The sequence below is a fragment of the Colletotrichum phormii genome (genome assembly GCF_030913505.1).
Source record: "Colletotrichum phormii strain CBS 102054 chromosome Unknown BDP81scaffold_4, whole genome shotgun sequence".
Classification (NCBI taxonomy): domain Eukaryota; kingdom Fungi; phylum Ascomycota; class Sordariomycetes; order Glomerellales; family Glomerellaceae; genus Colletotrichum; species Colletotrichum phormii.
Window position 1 is genome coordinate 1,959,367 of NW_026851446.1, and position 15,801 is coordinate 1,975,167.

General features: G+C 51.5%; 7 protein-coding genes across 7 annotated transcripts; 5 read left to right on the forward strand and 2 right to left on the reverse strand.

Moving 5' to 3' along the window:
- Positions 1-956: 956 nt before the first annotated feature.
- BDP81DRAFT_420337 (uncharacterized protein) lies at positions 957-3,174 on the reverse strand. Its single transcript, XM_060589838.1, has 4 exons — positions 2,823-3,174; positions 2,402-2,590; positions 1,970-2,327; positions 957-1,901 (listed from the first exon to the last, which is right to left on the reverse strand). The coding sequence occupies exons 1-4, from the start codon at positions 2,945-2,947 to the stop codon at positions 1,443-1,445; spliced, it is 1,131 nt and encodes a 376-aa protein (XP_060449185.1). The 5' UTR covers positions 2,948-3,174; the 3' UTR covers positions 957-1,442.
- Positions 3,175-4,162: 988 nt separating this feature from the next.
- On the forward strand, positions 4,163-5,048 carry BDP81DRAFT_509692 (uncharacterized protein; the record flags this gene model as incomplete). The annotated part of the gene is made up of 5 exons (XM_060595726.1): positions 4,163-4,376; positions 4,474-4,640; positions 4,719-4,771; positions 4,801-4,876; positions 4,944-5,048. The coding sequence occupies 5 exons, from the start codon at positions 4,163-4,165 to the stop codon at positions 5,046-5,048; spliced, it is 615 nt and encodes a 204-aa protein (XP_060449186.1).
- A 1,059-nt stretch (positions 5,049-6,107) lies between these two features.
- BDP81DRAFT_368487 (uncharacterized protein) lies at positions 6,108-8,310 on the forward strand (the record flags this gene model as incomplete). The annotated part of the gene is made up of 5 exons (XM_060586561.1): positions 6,108-6,116; positions 6,167-6,488; positions 6,539-6,776; positions 6,839-6,973; positions 7,033-8,310. Exons 3-5 carry the CDS (start codon positions 6,543-6,545, stop codon positions 8,308-8,310), a joined length of 1,647 nt encoding a protein of 548 aa, XP_060449187.1. The 5' UTR covers positions 6,108-6,116; positions 6,167-6,488; positions 6,539-6,542.
- Positions 6,167-6,639, forward strand: BDP81DRAFT_420339 (uncharacterized protein). The gene is made up of 2 exons (XM_060589839.1): positions 6,167-6,488; positions 6,539-6,639. The coding sequence occupies exons 1-2, from the start codon at positions 6,305-6,307 to the stop codon at positions 6,544-6,546; spliced, it is 192 nt and encodes a 63-aa protein (XP_060449188.1). The 5' UTR covers positions 6,167-6,304; the 3' UTR covers positions 6,547-6,639.
- A 242-nt stretch (positions 8,311-8,552) lies between the features above and the next one.
- On the forward strand, positions 8,553-9,722 carry BDP81DRAFT_509700 (uncharacterized protein; the record flags this gene model as incomplete). The annotated part of the gene is made up of 4 exons (XM_060595727.1): positions 8,553-8,835; positions 8,897-9,234; positions 9,324-9,568; positions 9,631-9,722. Exons 1-4 carry the CDS (start codon positions 8,662-8,664, stop codon positions 9,720-9,722), a joined length of 849 nt encoding a protein of 282 aa, XP_060449189.1. The 5' UTR covers positions 8,553-8,661.
- Positions 9,723-10,745: 1,023 nt separating this feature from the next.
- On the forward strand, positions 10,746-12,343 carry BDP81DRAFT_312244 (major facilitator superfamily domain-containing protein; the record flags this gene model as incomplete). Its single annotated transcript, XM_060583783.1, has 2 exons — positions 10,746-11,107; positions 11,161-12,343. The coding sequence occupies 2 exons, from the start codon at positions 10,746-10,748 to the stop codon at positions 12,341-12,343; spliced, it is 1,545 nt and encodes a 514-aa protein (XP_060449190.1).
- Positions 12,344-15,076: 2,733 nt separating this feature from the next.
- BDP81DRAFT_420345 (uncharacterized protein) lies at positions 15,077-15,788 on the reverse strand. Its single transcript, XM_060589840.1, has 2 exons — positions 15,659-15,788; positions 15,077-15,596 (listed from the first exon to the last, which is right to left on the reverse strand). Exons 1-2 carry the CDS (start codon positions 15,687-15,689, stop codon positions 15,124-15,126), a joined length of 504 nt encoding a protein of 167 aa, XP_060449191.1. The 5' UTR covers positions 15,690-15,788; the 3' UTR covers positions 15,077-15,123.
- Positions 15,789-15,801: the final 13 nt, after the last annotated feature.

Consider the following 15,801-nt stretch of genomic DNA (forward strand, 5'->3'; position numbering starts at 1 on the left):
CCTTTTGCCTTTTTTACTCGCAGAAAGACAAATCGCTGTCTCGAAGCCATCCCTCTCAAATCTAAAAGAGTAAAAACCGAGAGTTGACTGGACTTGAATGGCCTGCCTTATTGGAAACCTGGATGAGGTGTGGATGTGAAGTTGAGAAAACTGCGTGATGTGACCTCGGCTCACGAATCGGGGAATCGAAGAGGATTTATAGTCTCGATTGAGCCTGTGAACTTATAGGCTGGTTTGAGGGTAGTTTTCTTTTGAGACAGCACCGTCGGAGCAAGAGCCCGCCTCCGCGATAGTCCTCTCTCTCAGTCTCTCACGCTCTAGTGTCTCAGTTTGGGATGGAGGACGGGGCCTTGCCCGCCTCCGCGCCTGAAGCGAACTAATTGAGCCATTGGTTCTGTGACCCCCGGAGCTCGCTCCGAGCCCCTCGGGAGTCGGGAAAGGGCGTTTTCGAGGGGGAAATGGAAGCTGAGTTGAGACCGGCTGGCAGCGGAGAGGGAGCCCGCCTCCGCGAGATGGGGAGAAGAGCCAAAAGGTCTTTGGACTCTCTCGAATCTTGATGTGGGATTAGTGAGCATGAACTGTCCTTTGGTTCTTGTACGAACTTCTAGAGTCGCTGATTGGAACAGGAACGACAGCGTGCTCTGTGCGTGGTTGACCTTGGACCCCTAACGGAGCTTCATCCGGCTCCGAAATGGCAATCGTGTGGATTTTGGCGACCTGTGTAACGTACCAAAGTGCTGGAACGGACGCAGGTCACCCCCATTCCGGCACCTTTCCTCCGCGATGCGCGCGATGCGGGTTTGGGTTTAGGCAGAACCAAAGCTGAATGGAAGAGGCGGAAAACATGACCTGGCGGGGGAGAGCCCGTCGCCGCCGAAAGGCCCGAAGCAGCTTTCACTACAGTCTGATCGTTTGTTGCTAGCTTGCGGAACAGAGATGGTAACGACGGAGCGGTGCCCGGCTCCGCGAGGCACTATATCGACTTTTGTTGTCTGGTTCTATATAAGAGCGAGTACTGCGCTCGAAATTATGTGGATTTCGTTAAGCCCAGGGGGCTCTAGTGATGAGAAGACATAGTCAAGGGACGGGTCTCTGCTGTTCTTCCTTTCCTGTCAGCTGACCTGACCATGCTTTTTCTCGGGCTTCCTTCCCCCTTTTCTTTCTCCTACACAGTGAAGTTTGTTGCTGTAGCTTCGAGGCCGACGTGTTCTTTCTCCAAGTCGAGAATCCCAAGGCTGGTTTATCGATGCGGATAGGGGAAGTTTTATGAACCCTACAAGGCGGGTGGGTTGCTTTGGTGTTGTCCATCCTCATCAGAGTTACAAAGGGCGGCAAAAGAGACTCTATTTGGGACCTCGCTCCAAATAGTACCTTGGTATCGATCCCATGGTAGGAAAAAGCGTTGGGTAAGAGCAGCGCGCAGCTACGCCAGATTTCTTCACTCAGAGCTCGTCGTGGATCTTGACCTTTTCTTCCTCAGTCTCTTTGACCTCCTCGGCCTCCGCCCCGGAACCGTCTTGCGCCCCTGTCTCTTCCTCCTTCACCAGTACCTCCTCCATGACCTGCTCCACAATCTCCTCGTCCGCAGTCGACTCGCCCACCTGCCAGGCGTCGGCGTTGCCCTCAGAGATGTCGGCAATGTGCTGCGCAACGGCGTCGACCGTGATCTTGCCGCCCTTGAAAGGGAACGCCAGGCCTACAGCCGGATTATAGACTGCCACGCCCTCGGTGGCATCCGCCGGCAGACCGAAGAGCGCGGGCATATCGGGGTACTCGCCGAGATCGACCGTCACGAAGGTGATGTACTCGTGGTACTGTTTCGCCATGGGCTTCACGGCCGATGTCCAAGAGTCCATGTTCTCTTCGTTCGTGGAGAAGAAGTACGTCAACGACTTGCCAGACTGTGAGATATCTACGTCAGCAATGCACCTCCTAAGGCAGGCCTGTAGACTGTAAGGGACCAACTGACGCTAAGATACTCGGCCTCGTTCCTCCTCGTCAACCGCGGCACGAGCTGCGACGCGCACTTCTTCAGCATCTTCTCCATCGAGTCGACCTCGTCCAGCTCAGACGTCATGTGGAACGCCCCGTCGGCGTTGTTATAGCACGTGATCCGCCCGGGCGCCTCGTCAATCGTCGTTAGCCCAAAGGCGTAGCGGTCGCGATACCGGTCGGCCATCTCGGCGAAGCGCTCGCGCAGGCTGGTCTCGGACTCGGCCATGTGCGCAATCAGCACCACGTCGTCGTCCTTGTTGAAAGATTTCGCGGCCTTGCTGTCGAGGGGGACGACGGCGGGGCGGAGCATGCGGCGGACGAAGGCGGTGATTCTGCAATGAGAGACGGGCACCGCTTAGCTGAAGCTCTTTCTGAAGTGGTGAGGGGGGGCCTGCTGGTAACCTACTCAGAGGCCTTTCTGGGGCCGCGGTAGTGGTGCTTCGTGCCGTCTTGGCGGTAGAGGCGGATGGCGGGGTAGGAAGCGACGTCGAAGTCGGTGCAGAGCGAGGCCGATGTCGAGCAGTCTACCGAAAGGGCGGTCGGGATGGCGTCTTCGACTGCGGACCAGTGCTTTTCGAGGGCTGTGCTGGCATCGCTGTTGTCCGTGTTAACGAATGTCGCTGTAGAGGTGCGGAGTGTCGTACATTGAGGGCTTTGGTACGGTCAGCGCTTTGCTAGCATATGGCGACAGCATCGAACTTGGGGGAGTGATCGCAGGACATCAGCTCATGGAACGGAGACTTGGCTTACCGCAACAACTGTTTCTGTCGTTAGCATGCTATTGGAGAGAGAATGAAACAGGAAAGGAGCCGTGGAACACGTTTGACATACATGCCACTAGGCTATGCTCGTTCGCCTTGAGGGCATCACGAACTTCGGCTTCGGTCTTGTGCTGCCAACCCATGCCCGCGCCGGTGAGCGCGAGCAACGGCAAGAGAGTCTTCAGAGACATGGTGAGGGGGGGGCTGCGAAAACAAGATGCGCCCTACGCTATGCGATGCTTCGGGGAGAACCACGGCACCTGTCAAGTGATCGGTGGTGGGGGTGAAAAGAAGCTTAAAAGGAAAGCAAGATCCGAGGAGAAGGAGAAAAGATTGGCGCGAAAAAGAGGACAGCAAGCTCCGGATCGGGGGAGGTAGCTCCCCCATGTATTGAATTGGGTTTTTGACTCGCCGTGGGCCGTGGCGGGGTGCCCCTGACGGGGGGGATGGAGGCGGTATGATTGGTGCAAGATCGGAGGGTGCGGCCGAGACTCCTGAAACGGCGGGCGGGCAGGGGTATTGATGAGCGGCCGTTTGATCGCCGGAGCGAGTGGGGTCGGTGGGGCCGTGGCTGCGGTGACATTTCAAGGTAGATCAAGATTCACGAGCATCGCAACATCACACTTTGAAGAAGGAAACATTGATGTTGAGCGAGCGAGGGTTTTCTTAGATGATGGATTCAGTTTGATAAAGCCGTAAGAAAAATGTCAAGTCGTATGGAATGCAGGAGTAGCCCTGCCACAGTCGTCCGCATGTACCTACATCTTGTTGACGCGATCGATTTCCTCTCCGCCATACCGCAGGGTGTCCAGCTGGACGATCTCGGCCCTTTAAGATGGTGGTAGGCTCCAACAATTTCAGATCTGCATTTTGAACCGTATTTGTCTTCTTGTTGTATGGCAAAGCTTGCCAAGGTACTTTACGACATCAGATAGTTCTTCTCAATGTGGATGTCAAAGGGCGAGGTTGATTCAAATTTCAAACAACTTGCGGATGGCCCTGGGCCTGGTCGTTATTTCGCACCATTGAGAAGCAAGACTCTCAGGCTTCTACTTGATTGATTCAGAAAGAGGCTTTGTACGAAACTTTCGTAAAAGAACATGCTATTGCCCGCAGGGCAGAAAAGAATAAAGATTCAAGGGAGCAAGGGAGTGGGCACCTCAGCAGCGTAGCACCACAACGGACCCTATGGTCCCAATGCGGTCAATCAAAGCAAAGAAGACACACAGTATTTGAATCACGTTAGTAATTCGGTCTACCATCTATATATAATAGGCTTCTGCTCCTTTTGCGTTTGGATGGCCCTCGGCACTGAGCAGTCGGGTTGGAAAACAGCAGTTCAGTACCACAGCTTCCACATTCATATTGACAGGCCAAGATCATCTAGTCATTGAGAACCAGTCAAGATGCTTATACTACCCACAATTACACTCTGTGCCCTGGCAACTGCTCCTTTGACAGCTGCGGCTCCGACTGATGTTGGATCCTCCAGCCCGCCACGCTCACTCGCACCTTTCACCTTTGAGCAATGGGCTGATGACATTATCACCAATCCCACGGCCCAGCATCTGTCTGCTAAAGAGGCGGCCGAAGCTTCGGTTAGGGCTCGCAATATCATCGGTGAAATTTCTACCTGTCCCTGGCTTCGTCTATGGACTAGGAGCAAGAACAGTGATGGATCATGGATGATTCGCTAACATTCAATTTACCACGGCAGGTTGGCAGCCTAGTGTCCCTCACAATGCTTCCGGCTCTGGAGACTTTGACGGGAATCAATTGAACAAGCGCGACAAAGTTTTCCTCAAGTCCAAGTCTTCGGATAGCGGCAAGGTCATTGACATCAACACCGTTCGATGCAATAGCTTCCCCACAGACATGGCACCGGTACGTCTTCATAGCTATCAGCTCTGCCCCAAGTGTAGCACCAGACACGTTATCTGACTGACCATTTTTATACTGCAGATGGAGGACGCCGCCTGGTGCATTCAGTGGCTAGCAAACCAAGCTGAAAACAGGTGTGTTGTGAGTGACAAGGAAGTAACAGGTTTCTGCCGCTCAAATGGCAAGACTTTCATTCTCGGATGGAGGAAAAACAAGCAATCTCTGCACCAGTCAACTTGGTAAGCGCTTGCCCCCGCCATGTCACGTTGGCCCTTCTCGAATCCTCTAAACGACTTTCACTGATAGGATTCTCCCGAACCACAGTCAGGAAATTGCAAGAACCGCGGGAAGGATCATGGATTACTGCACCAGCAGCGGATTCGTACAAGGAGAAACGACTGCGTGGAATGACACAGCTACTGGGGTCTTGATTCGGACTTTTGAGTCGGGCAATATTGAAAAGAACATCAAGCTTGAGATGTGATTGGATCTTCGATACAGCTCTCGACAAGCCTAAATTGTTCCTGTGCCTGTGTCACTCATCTTCTTCCCAGAGACGAAATCCGATCTACGTTTTTTACCTTTATGGTTTCGTTCAGATGAACCCTAATCAGTTAGTATTGCTACGTAGAGACTCAGTAGTAACAGTAGGTGTCTGAACTCAACCATTTACAAACTACCATCATGGCGAAGTTGCACATCTAGAGCCTCTGAGCCGCGCCATAAAATGCGATTTGTAAGACATTTCACCATAAGATACAATCCTAATGAACAACCAGTATTACTTGCCTGGGGAAGATGAGATTTCGCTCGAGACTGGACATTTCACATTTGCAATTCGCGAAGAATCAGGTTGTAGAGCTTGTAAGCTTGGTGACGATTTATGGATTTGATTCTCAGAAACATAAACTCGTGAAATTTAGAAGTTCCAAGAAAATTTATTTTCTACCACATTTGTATTATCCCATCAACTGCTAGATGGCGTCAGTACAAGGTACGTACTTTAAACAATCCGATCTTATTTCCCTCATATTCGCCTATGCATAATCTCGAAATAGAGCAAAAGTAGAGAAAGACTGGAGACAGATATAGTGACGGATGTAGTGACGGGTGTAGTGACGGGTGTAGTGACGCCATCCAGCAGTCAATGGGATATTCGCCCTCGCCTTTGTAGCGTAAGAGTCTAGAGAAGTATGCCAATAGGCAGACCCTCAATTACAGTATGCAACAACCGGAATAGATAAGCACATATGCACGGGCCCATAGCCCCTTTAGCTACTTCTCTGTTCACTGGGGTGCTCAACGTCCACCCAAACATCAAAAGTAGCATTGCGCCCATGATGAGTTCGCGGCCCTTCACCTGCACAGAGTGCACGCAGACATTTACGAGAAACGTATGTACCCTCAGACCTCCACTTCGTGATGGTGACTAAGCCACGTCGAAGGAAAATTTGGAACGCCATAAACGCTCGAGTTTATGTCAGCTCCGGCCCCCGACTTTTCAAATTTGTGAAGCTCACATTCGCCAGGACATGGGAGCGATAGCCGTAGGCCATTCAGATGTGAAAACTGCAAAGCCAGGTTCACTAGAAAGGATGTGTGTAAACGACATGCCGAAAGATGCAGAGGCACTTTCAGCCGTGTGTTGACAGTCACCGGTATCGAGAATGGAGCGGAGCAACCGGCACCGGCCCTTGAAGATACTACTCTTTCACCAGACGACCAAGATGACTCGCCCTTTTCGACTGCTCAGGAGGGCATCACAGCTGGTGTTGGTGATGACACCGTCTACCCAAATAGCCCACCAGAAGCTACAGAAGCGCCTAACCCGGAGGAGCTTCTGGTGGCGGAGTATGTTGTATGAAGATGAGGTCTAATTTCACAGCTGACTGATTCTCCAGGATTATGATGGGCGGGACAGAAGCCTACATATCAACGTATTTTGAGAGTTTCCATCCATCATTTCCACTCCTACATCGACAGAGCCTAGGGAATGAGCTACCAAAGTTGTCGAAGCAGATTATTGTCTCAATTGGCATGCTATATGCTTCCAGAAACGTATCTGAAGAGGAAACTGCATCCTTGATGCGGAAGAGCCAGACACTATGGGAATATAGTCATGATGAACATTGGCGAGTTGTAAGTCCAACTTACTATCTCAAATCAAGTGTTGGTCGTGTTATGCTCATTTAGTATGCCAGGTTGAGGCGGACTGGAGAGAAATCCGCAGGACATGGGTTATGCAAGCTTGGTTCCTGCATATTATCTATGGGGCCTTTACTGGCAACACATCACACTTCGACAGATCAAAGAAGATGCTGCGATGGATTGTAGACGTTAGTTGTCTTTGCTGATACGTGCTGGCCTGACTATTTCATCAATCTAACGTGAACAGGCCGCCCGAGACCTTGGTCTCCTACGCCAAAATGTTTTCCAGTCGACATCCAGATTCAGGGACTCGGAAGAACAGACATTACACGATCACTGGATGTCATACGTTGAGTCAGAGTCCATGAAGCTATCCATGTACACTCTGCTGTTCCTTGACTTTCATATTTTCTCCCCTTGCAACATTCGCCCGCTTACCACTCCCACTGAGCTCGATTGGGAGCTGCCCCTTGCTTCATCATTGTGGGAGGCGGACACTTCTCTAGCTTGGGCCCAGCGGCTCGGAGACGAACCCCGAACCGTCGAACTGACCCGATCTCACGACACGCCTGGCATGACTTGCCCAACAATCAAATCACTAAATCTTGCAATGCAATCATTGATGACGGACACACCGAGTCCGCAGCTCTTACCGGCGCTACGTGCTTCGCCAATGGCGACGCTCTTCGTTCTCACCAGCCTCGATTCCCTGGTCAGGGATTTCACCCGATGCTACTACCAGCTCCCACCGGCCTTGGCCGACCCCAACGCGTACCACATTCTCACTCAATCTCAAAACAGACAGGTCAGTGCAGCTCTGCGATACATTTCCGAAATCATCACAACGCAAGTCGCCGCGGCGAATAGCTCGAACTGGCACATCTTGAACTTTGCTGAGCGTATCGCACTATCCGTCAAGCTCGCGCTCTGCAAACCTGATGATCTTCTGATTGGTGGCATCGTGGAGAATAGCGTTGTTGCTGGCCTCACCACCGCGACACATCTCACCATGGGGCTTCAAGTGGGTGCTCGAAGATCGTTACAAAACCTACTCAGTTATAATTCCGGCGATGACGGAATGTTAGTCTTTCTCGATGACTTGATGGACGTCCTGTCAAGCGTGAAAAGCACCGAGAGGCAAGATCCGTTGAGAGAAGCGCCTTGGGCGACGGTGGCTACATCCAAGATCCTCCTGGCGATATGGAGGTTACTACGCTGGGCAACAGGAGAGATGCGACGCAAGGCAGGAACACAGCCGACCGTCCGCACCCGGTTCGAAGCTTCGACCATAGTCTTCAATTCCATCCTTGAAGTCTTGCAGCTTCAGGAGGACATCAATGGCCAGACTCGGCGCCTCTCGGTTCGGGAGTCTACCGCATTGGGCATGGCGTCGGAGGCGAGCGAGGTACGCTTCATGGAAACCGTATTACAGTTCTGGAAGCAGAGGCCTGTCTGGGCAATGGGGTCCTTCATGACGACGGTGCTTGAGGAGGTCATCTCGGCTGGTGGTATGGCTTACGAGTAAGGTTATGCCGACTAGCGCGCGGCGAGGAGGCCGCTGCCCGACACTAGGGTTGCTGCGGAGCTCCGCCACAGCCACCACTTATCTCGAACTGTATATCTACACTTTCAAGAGGCGCTTGAATTGTCACTTGGAATAGTCTGTGACATTCCGAATTTTCCGAACTGTTTCAATCTTTCAAAGGGGTTTATCGCCGGCTATCTCACACGTCAATTCAACGTTAATTGCATCCCCGTCAAGTAAACGCCAAGTGGAATGGCTGCACAAGAGTCTTTCGGCTGGGTACTGCTTCCCCCTGCTGCTCACCGCACTCCCTTGCTCACTCACATGTAACTCTAGTTTGGCCTGGGGTCAATGGGGATAGGCATGGCCTTGAATCTTCAGAAGCATCTTGCATCGAAGGGTCTGCCACCTCTTCGTTACAGCAATCGGACACTCTCTCGAGGGGAGACTCTTCGAGAAGCTGGAGGTCTTCCTGAACGAGATTTCGAGACTTTGCTCCTGAAGTCATCCGTAATCTTCACAATGGTAATTTGCAATCATGCTGTGATTTTGTCTTATAGCTGTACTCGCTTATTGACCATAATAGATCTCAAATAATGAGGTTCTGGACAGCCTTGTATCGAAATTTCTCGACACTTGGAACAGCGCCTTACTCGAAGGCAAGATCTGGGTTGATACATCAACCGTCCATCCAGATACGGCGGCAAAGTGCTCCGAACGCCTTGCTAAAGTAGGCGCCACGTTTGTTGCGTCCCCTGTCTTCGGGGCTAGTCCTATGGCGGCCGCTGGTCAACTCATCTTTGCCATGGCCGGCCCCTCCGCTGCTATTGAAAAGCTGAGGCCCTTCGTAGTCAATGTTATGGGCAAGATCATAATAGATATGGGAGAAGACGTCCGCAAATCAAGCTTGCTCAAGATATCAGGGCAAGGACTACCTCTTAATCCCATTGGCAGCCATGAAACCAAATCGGTCCGAGACTACCCAAACTACTAATCACACATATCTACGACAGAAACATCTTTGTCATTGGCTTCCAGGAGCTGACCGCCGAGGCGCAAGTCTTTGCCGAGAAAACCGGGCTCGGTACCCGCCAGATGGAGCAGTTCATCAGGGACATATACGGTCCCGTTATCGAGAGCTACTCGAAGCGGATGACAACGGGCGCATACGCGCCACCCCTGGGAACGCCCCCCGGCTTCGCGGTGTCCCTGGCGGCCAAGGATGCCGGACACGCGGTGAGGATCGCCGAGGAGCATGGTACGAGAATACCGACTATCGAAACAGCGTTGTCCCGCATGGAGGCCGCTAGGAAGTATCAGGGGAATCATTGGATAGTTCGTCAATCTACGGTGCAGCTCGGCTCGAAGCTTCATTGCCTTTTTGGAACGAGAATAGTAGACAGTCTAACTAGAATGAGCTCGCTGTTGAATTCATCCACTTGAGGCGTTATTCCGATGTAAAGGTTGTTGAAATGAGTTAAGAAGACAAGAAACCATTTTGATTTCACGATAACCCAGTTCTTTTAGACTTCTCAATCAAATTCGTTACTCAACAAGTAAATCATCGACAGCCTGGATACGTCTGGTGAGGACTCGGATAGAATAGCGACGCTTAACAGTGTATCGTTGTCCATGTTTGTTTCATTTCCGAGATCATGACTTGGGGTGCATTTCCCACGAAGCTACCAAAACAAGACCTACTGTCCCGGATCCGGGGAGAGGGAACGGGGCTCCGCTGATCCATCCAGCTGGATACTAGCTCCATAGACAACTGTCATGTTATCTAGCGTCATGTGTTAGAGTGTGTGTCAAGCAGCGATGGAAAGATTCGGAGATAACGGCAACGGCACTCAGCCGGGATATGGATGTCTCATCCCGTCGTACCCCAAGATTGCGGAGCTCACTGCGTCGACCAGGCCAACCTCAAAATGCGGGGGCGGAGCTCCGTTGGCATGCATGAGGCGAGGGTGGATCCGAGATAGCAGCATGACCGAGCTTGATGTGAAAATCCCCTATCTCAGCGATAACCAGCCAGGCCACTCTCAATTTGAGTGTAATTTGGCTTGCTGCCGCCACAAAGGCCACCCCATGTCGATTGCTCCTAGATCAGCCTCAGTCAAGATGAGAGAGAGAAGACTGACTGCTGTCATTGCTCAGCACGGGACACCTATAAACCCCGAGCTTTCCCAACCAGCCCCTTGAAAATTCCCAGCATCTGCCTCTAGCCATCCTCTACCTGCTTAGGTCAACCTCGACACAACCTTTGGCGTTTCGACAACATCCAAGTATACCTCCGGTTGCATATTTTATCTCTTCTACAGTCAGGTGTCAAGAAAACGACCTGTGTCGTGAGGGTACTCGACCAGCACCTCTCCAGACACCCCCTTCGAAGACCATATCATTCATCAGCACCTCCCTCGATCAGAGTCCTAACAATGTCTTCTGAAACCAACAAGAAGACAGCACAGCCTGATGGTGGCGATGTTATCCGAACCCACACCGACTTTGAGGACGGCAGCATGGAGAAGCTCAAGCATGGTGAAGTCGACCCGGCCCTGGCATTTGCCAATGGAGAAGAAGTCACATTCACCCCTGAAGAGGAACGAAAAGTTCTATGGAAGATTGACAGGGCGACTTTGCCCCTTCTGATGTGGATCTACGCTCTTCAATTCGCCGATAAAACTTCCCTGAACTATGCTTCGTTGATGGGCATCCGTGAGGACACGGGTCTCAACCCTAAAAGTCAGGAGTACAGCTGGGCTTCTTCTATCTTCTATGCTGGCTACCTCCTCTGGGAGTGGGTTCCACTACCATCCCAAAACTACAGAATATTTTGCTGATCACTTCAAGGTTCCCTACGACTTATCTTCTTCGACGCCTACCTCTCGGAAAGTACACATCGGCCAACATCACCCTTTGGGGCATTGTCCTAGTCTGCCACGTCTTCGCGTTCAACTACGCCGGTCTCCTCTCGGTCCGCTTCTTTCTCGGCGCTCTCGAAGCTACCGTAACACCAGCCTTCGTCATCCTGACCTCGGCCTGGTACAAGCAAAACGAGCAGGCCAAGCGTATGGGCTACTGGCTCAGCTGCAATGGTGTTGCCCTGCTGACCCTTGGACCCATTGCCTACGGCCTTTCTGGCGCACACAACACCGTCCTGGCAACTTGGAAGGTTCTGTACCTGGTCCTTGGCTTGCCCACAGTCATCACAGGTGTCTACTGTTGGTGGTTCATGCCCGACAACCAGACCAATGCAAAGTTTCTCAACCACCGAGAGAAAACTATTGCCATTGAGCGTATTCGTGGTAACTTCCAGGGCATCGGAAGTCGCAAGTGGAAGTGGAATCAATTTTACGAAGCCTTCAAAGACCCCCGAACCTACCTCTACGTTCTTTTCTCGCTGCTTATGAACATCCCCAACGGAGGCATCACTGCCTTTGGCTCCATCATTATCAACTCCTTCGGCTTCAACTCTCGCCTGTCTCTCCTTCTCAACATGCCTACAGGTGTCGTGGATATCACCTGCAAACTCCTCTTCACGTATCTCTCAGACAAGTTCATGGACCGGACCCTCTTCGCCTTCATCGCCATCCTCATCCCAATGATCGGCGGCATTATGATGATCGTCATTCCCCTCTCAGCTCAGGGCGCCTTGCTCGTGGGCTACTACCTCATCGGAGCTGCAGGCTCATCGTGGTGCCTCGTCATGGTCATGATCTCGAACAACACCCTCGGCTACACGAAGAAGGCCACCGTCAACGGACTCCAGATCCTGGCCTACGGAGCTGGTAACTGGATCGGCCCGCAGACGTTCCGTTCCAACGAGGCACCCAACTATCACAACGGCAAGCTCATGGTTGCCATCATGTACGGCCTTGCTGGCTGCACTATCGTCGCTATCCGACTTGTCAATATCTGGGAGAACAAGCGCCGTGATAAGAAGGCGGCCGAGGAGCCGGAGACCGCCGTATCAGGAACTGAGTTTTTGGATTTGACGGATTTCGAGCAGCCCGCCTTCCGCTATGTTCTTTAATGTGCTTTGATGGAATCAAGCTTATTTTCTCGTTTCGGAGCAATAGAGAATGGCATTTTCGGTAGGCATCTCGTCTCTCAGTTGCTTGTCAGCTTTGAGTTATTGAAATATCAAGACTATGATATGAATGCAAAACTGCTCTCCTCCTTCTAGCGACAGCTCTTGAGTAAATCCAATGGCTTGCCTGCTGCTTTCCAACCCAATAATACTAAATACTATATCCAAGGTGCAGAGTTTTACAGCTAGCTAAGTGACCGGGACGCATGAGCTTGGCTTAGGAGACGCATGGAGCGTGGGTATGTCTAAAAGTGGGATGCTATTTTGTTACTGAACAGCATATACTGGCTGCGCCTTTTATGCGTGATACCAATATGGCAGTTTGGTTACGTTGGAATTCCAATCTTCCATAAGCGAGAATATTTGCAAGATGACAGAGTTTTGTCCGCACAAAGTGCCGAGATTGGTGCTTTCAAGAAGAAAGAAAATAAAAACTTCTGGTCGTGGTCTAGATGGAATGATGAGCAATCTGAGCGTCAACTCTTGGATATAAGTCAAACCCCCCACTTCCTGGCACCCCCCTGTTTCTGGCACCCACAAAAACGCGAAAATCCACCACAACCCAATGCCCACCCCCAACCTCCTTTTATCACAACATTTTCAATTCGCGTCCAAATGGGCTCATCTTTTGCACATACCTTCTTCTATATCTAATGCCTCAATATACCGAAGACCAGCTTCGTCAGGCTCTCGAGGACATCTCAAACGGCAAGAGTCAAAAGAGAGCCTCATTGGAGTATGGGATACCACGATCAACCCTCCAACTACGTCTCCAAGGTGGTCAGACTAGGAAAGTGGCTTTTGCTGACTGGCAGAGGCTGTCTCCTGACCAGGAGAGTAAGCTGGCACAATGGGTTCGCATTCAGGCTTCGCTGGGCCTCGCACCAACGCACCAACAGGTGAAGGAATTCGCAGAGCGAGTTCTGGCTGCTGCTGGGGATACCAAACCACTGGGAAAAGGCTGGATCTATGCCTTTGTGAGAAGGAACCCTATCATTAAGGTTCAGAGAAGTCGTTCTATCGATTCTAGACGCGTTAATGGGGCATCTACTGGTTTAAGTTCCTCGCTATCCCTGAGATCAAGGACATCAAACCAGCCAACAGATATAATATGGATGAGACTGGCATCCTCGAGGGTCAGGGAGCTAATGGGTTAGTGCTGGGTATGGCTGAGACGACGTCTGTTCGCAAGAAACAACCTGGGTCGAGGGCATGGGTCTCTATCATTGAGTATATCTCAGCCTTGGGTAGGGCACTTCGTCCTCTTATCATTTTCAAGGGGAAGACAGTCCAACAGCAGTGGTTTCCATTACATCTCGTTCCATACGATGGGTGGGAGTTCACAGCAACAGATAATGGCTGGACTACAGACTTAACTGCCATTGAATGGTTAGAGAAGGTGTTCATCCCACAGACTATGCCTGAGGCTGAGGGGGAGGCTCGACTGCTGATTGTGGATGGGCATGGGAGTCATACGACGACAGACTTCATGTGGAATTGCTATATTAACAATATCCATTTACTGTTCTTACCACCACACTCCTCTCATGTCCTCCAGCCTCTTGACCAGTCTGTCTTCAGCCTTGTTAAGTCAGCCTATCGGAAGGAGCTCGGTTACTTGTCTCAATGGAACGACTCTACCATTATAGGTAAAAGGAACTTCCTTGACTGTTACCAGAAGGCTCGACTTGCTGGTCTATCAGTCTCGAACATCAGAAGTGGTTGGAAGTGGACTGGTCTACACCCTGTGGCGATGGTTAAGCCCCTGATGAACCCTATGGTACTACCTGAGCCTCCTGCTAAGCCCACCACACCCAAACCAACTAGTCAGGGCAGAAGGCGATGCCATAATGGTCAACAAACTACCCCTGTTGAGCCATGGGATTCTGCCTCCTCTGCAGTGGTCTGGTCGACACCCAGGAAGCTGGCAGAGCTCAGCGGTCAACTGCACTTATACACCCAACTCGACAATGATACCAGCACTCAACGGCTGCTATTCAGGAAGGTGAAAAAAGGCTTCACAGAGCAGGCCTGGCAACTGGCAGCTGCCCAGCAGCAACTAGCTCACCTGAGGGCTCAAGTTACCAACGCTGCAGTGAGGAAGAGGAAGACTGTTCAAATCGATCCCAACACGAAGTTCGCGAACATCAGGGATATCCATCGGGCTCAAATCGAAGCGGGTGAAAAGGAGGTTATCACGGCTGAATCCAGCGACTCTGAATGCCCTAGTGAGGCTGGCAGCTGTATTGTAGTGGGTGTGGTTGAGGATCAATAGTTAATAGTAATGAGGAGGTCGGGTTGTGATCCCATCGTTTTTGTGGTGCCAGAAACAGGGGGGTGCCAGGAAGTGGGGGGTTTGACTTATCTGGAAGCAGGCTGGACTGCAGTTCAGGCCACGAAAGTGGAGGAAGGCATGATGAAGAGTGACAAATCTTTGAGTGATCGGTTCGAGAACTCATAGGAACTGTTCTGTGATAAGTCCAGGCTTCAGTGAAGGTTCCGAGAGGGGCACAGTTTGCGGTCTTGGGGAACGAATTTGGTTCATTTGATCGATAGATGTAGTCAGCAATAGCAATAATCCGTCGTAAGGCGTGCTACCTATGTGATGTGATGCCGTACAAACAGTCGTATTGCGGCAGGCTGAGCTGTCTTGCCGCGCAGATGTAAAGTTATTGTGTGGCCATTTGTTTCAATTACTCAAACACGCTATTCCTATTTCCCTTCTATTTGTTCATCAAAAACTCCTCAAAATCCTCGTCAGGCAGCGCAGGCTGCTCATCAACGCCATCAAGCAGACCAAGGTACCAGGTCAAATCCCGACCATCCTGCTCGCGTTGCGCGAAGCCGTTGCCCCAGTATCCGAACCGGTTGCTCGTCGTATACTTGAGATCATAGTCCTCCCAGCGCGGGGTGGCAATCGTCTCGAAGAACTGGATACGCGAGCCCGGCCACATCATGGGCTCCTTGTCCACGGTGCCGCTCTTGAACCAGGATCGGCATGGCGAAGTCCACGCAGTCCTTGGGAGGAACTTGCGCCGGTGCTCGGCAAAGTCGTTGACGGCCTCCTGCTTTGGGCAGAACGAGGAGATCTCTTCCTCTGACATCTTGTGGAGCATTTGCATCACGTATCTCGCCACCGTTTCGGTGATGGGGAGGAAACTTCCGTGGCCGTAGGGACCGTAAGGACCGTTGAAGACTTTGGTATAGATGTTAGCCTGAGTTCTCGCTTTAAACTTAGGAGTAGTGGGACCAACTTACTGACGTAGTTGGGCATGTTGGCAACTGTCATAGAGAGGTAGGTGTTTGGTGTCTCCCGCCAGTTGTCAGAGCCCTCCCGGATAGGGGCTAGTAAGAGGTAGTAAGGAGTCCAAGCAACAAAGGAATAGCTCAGATATATATAC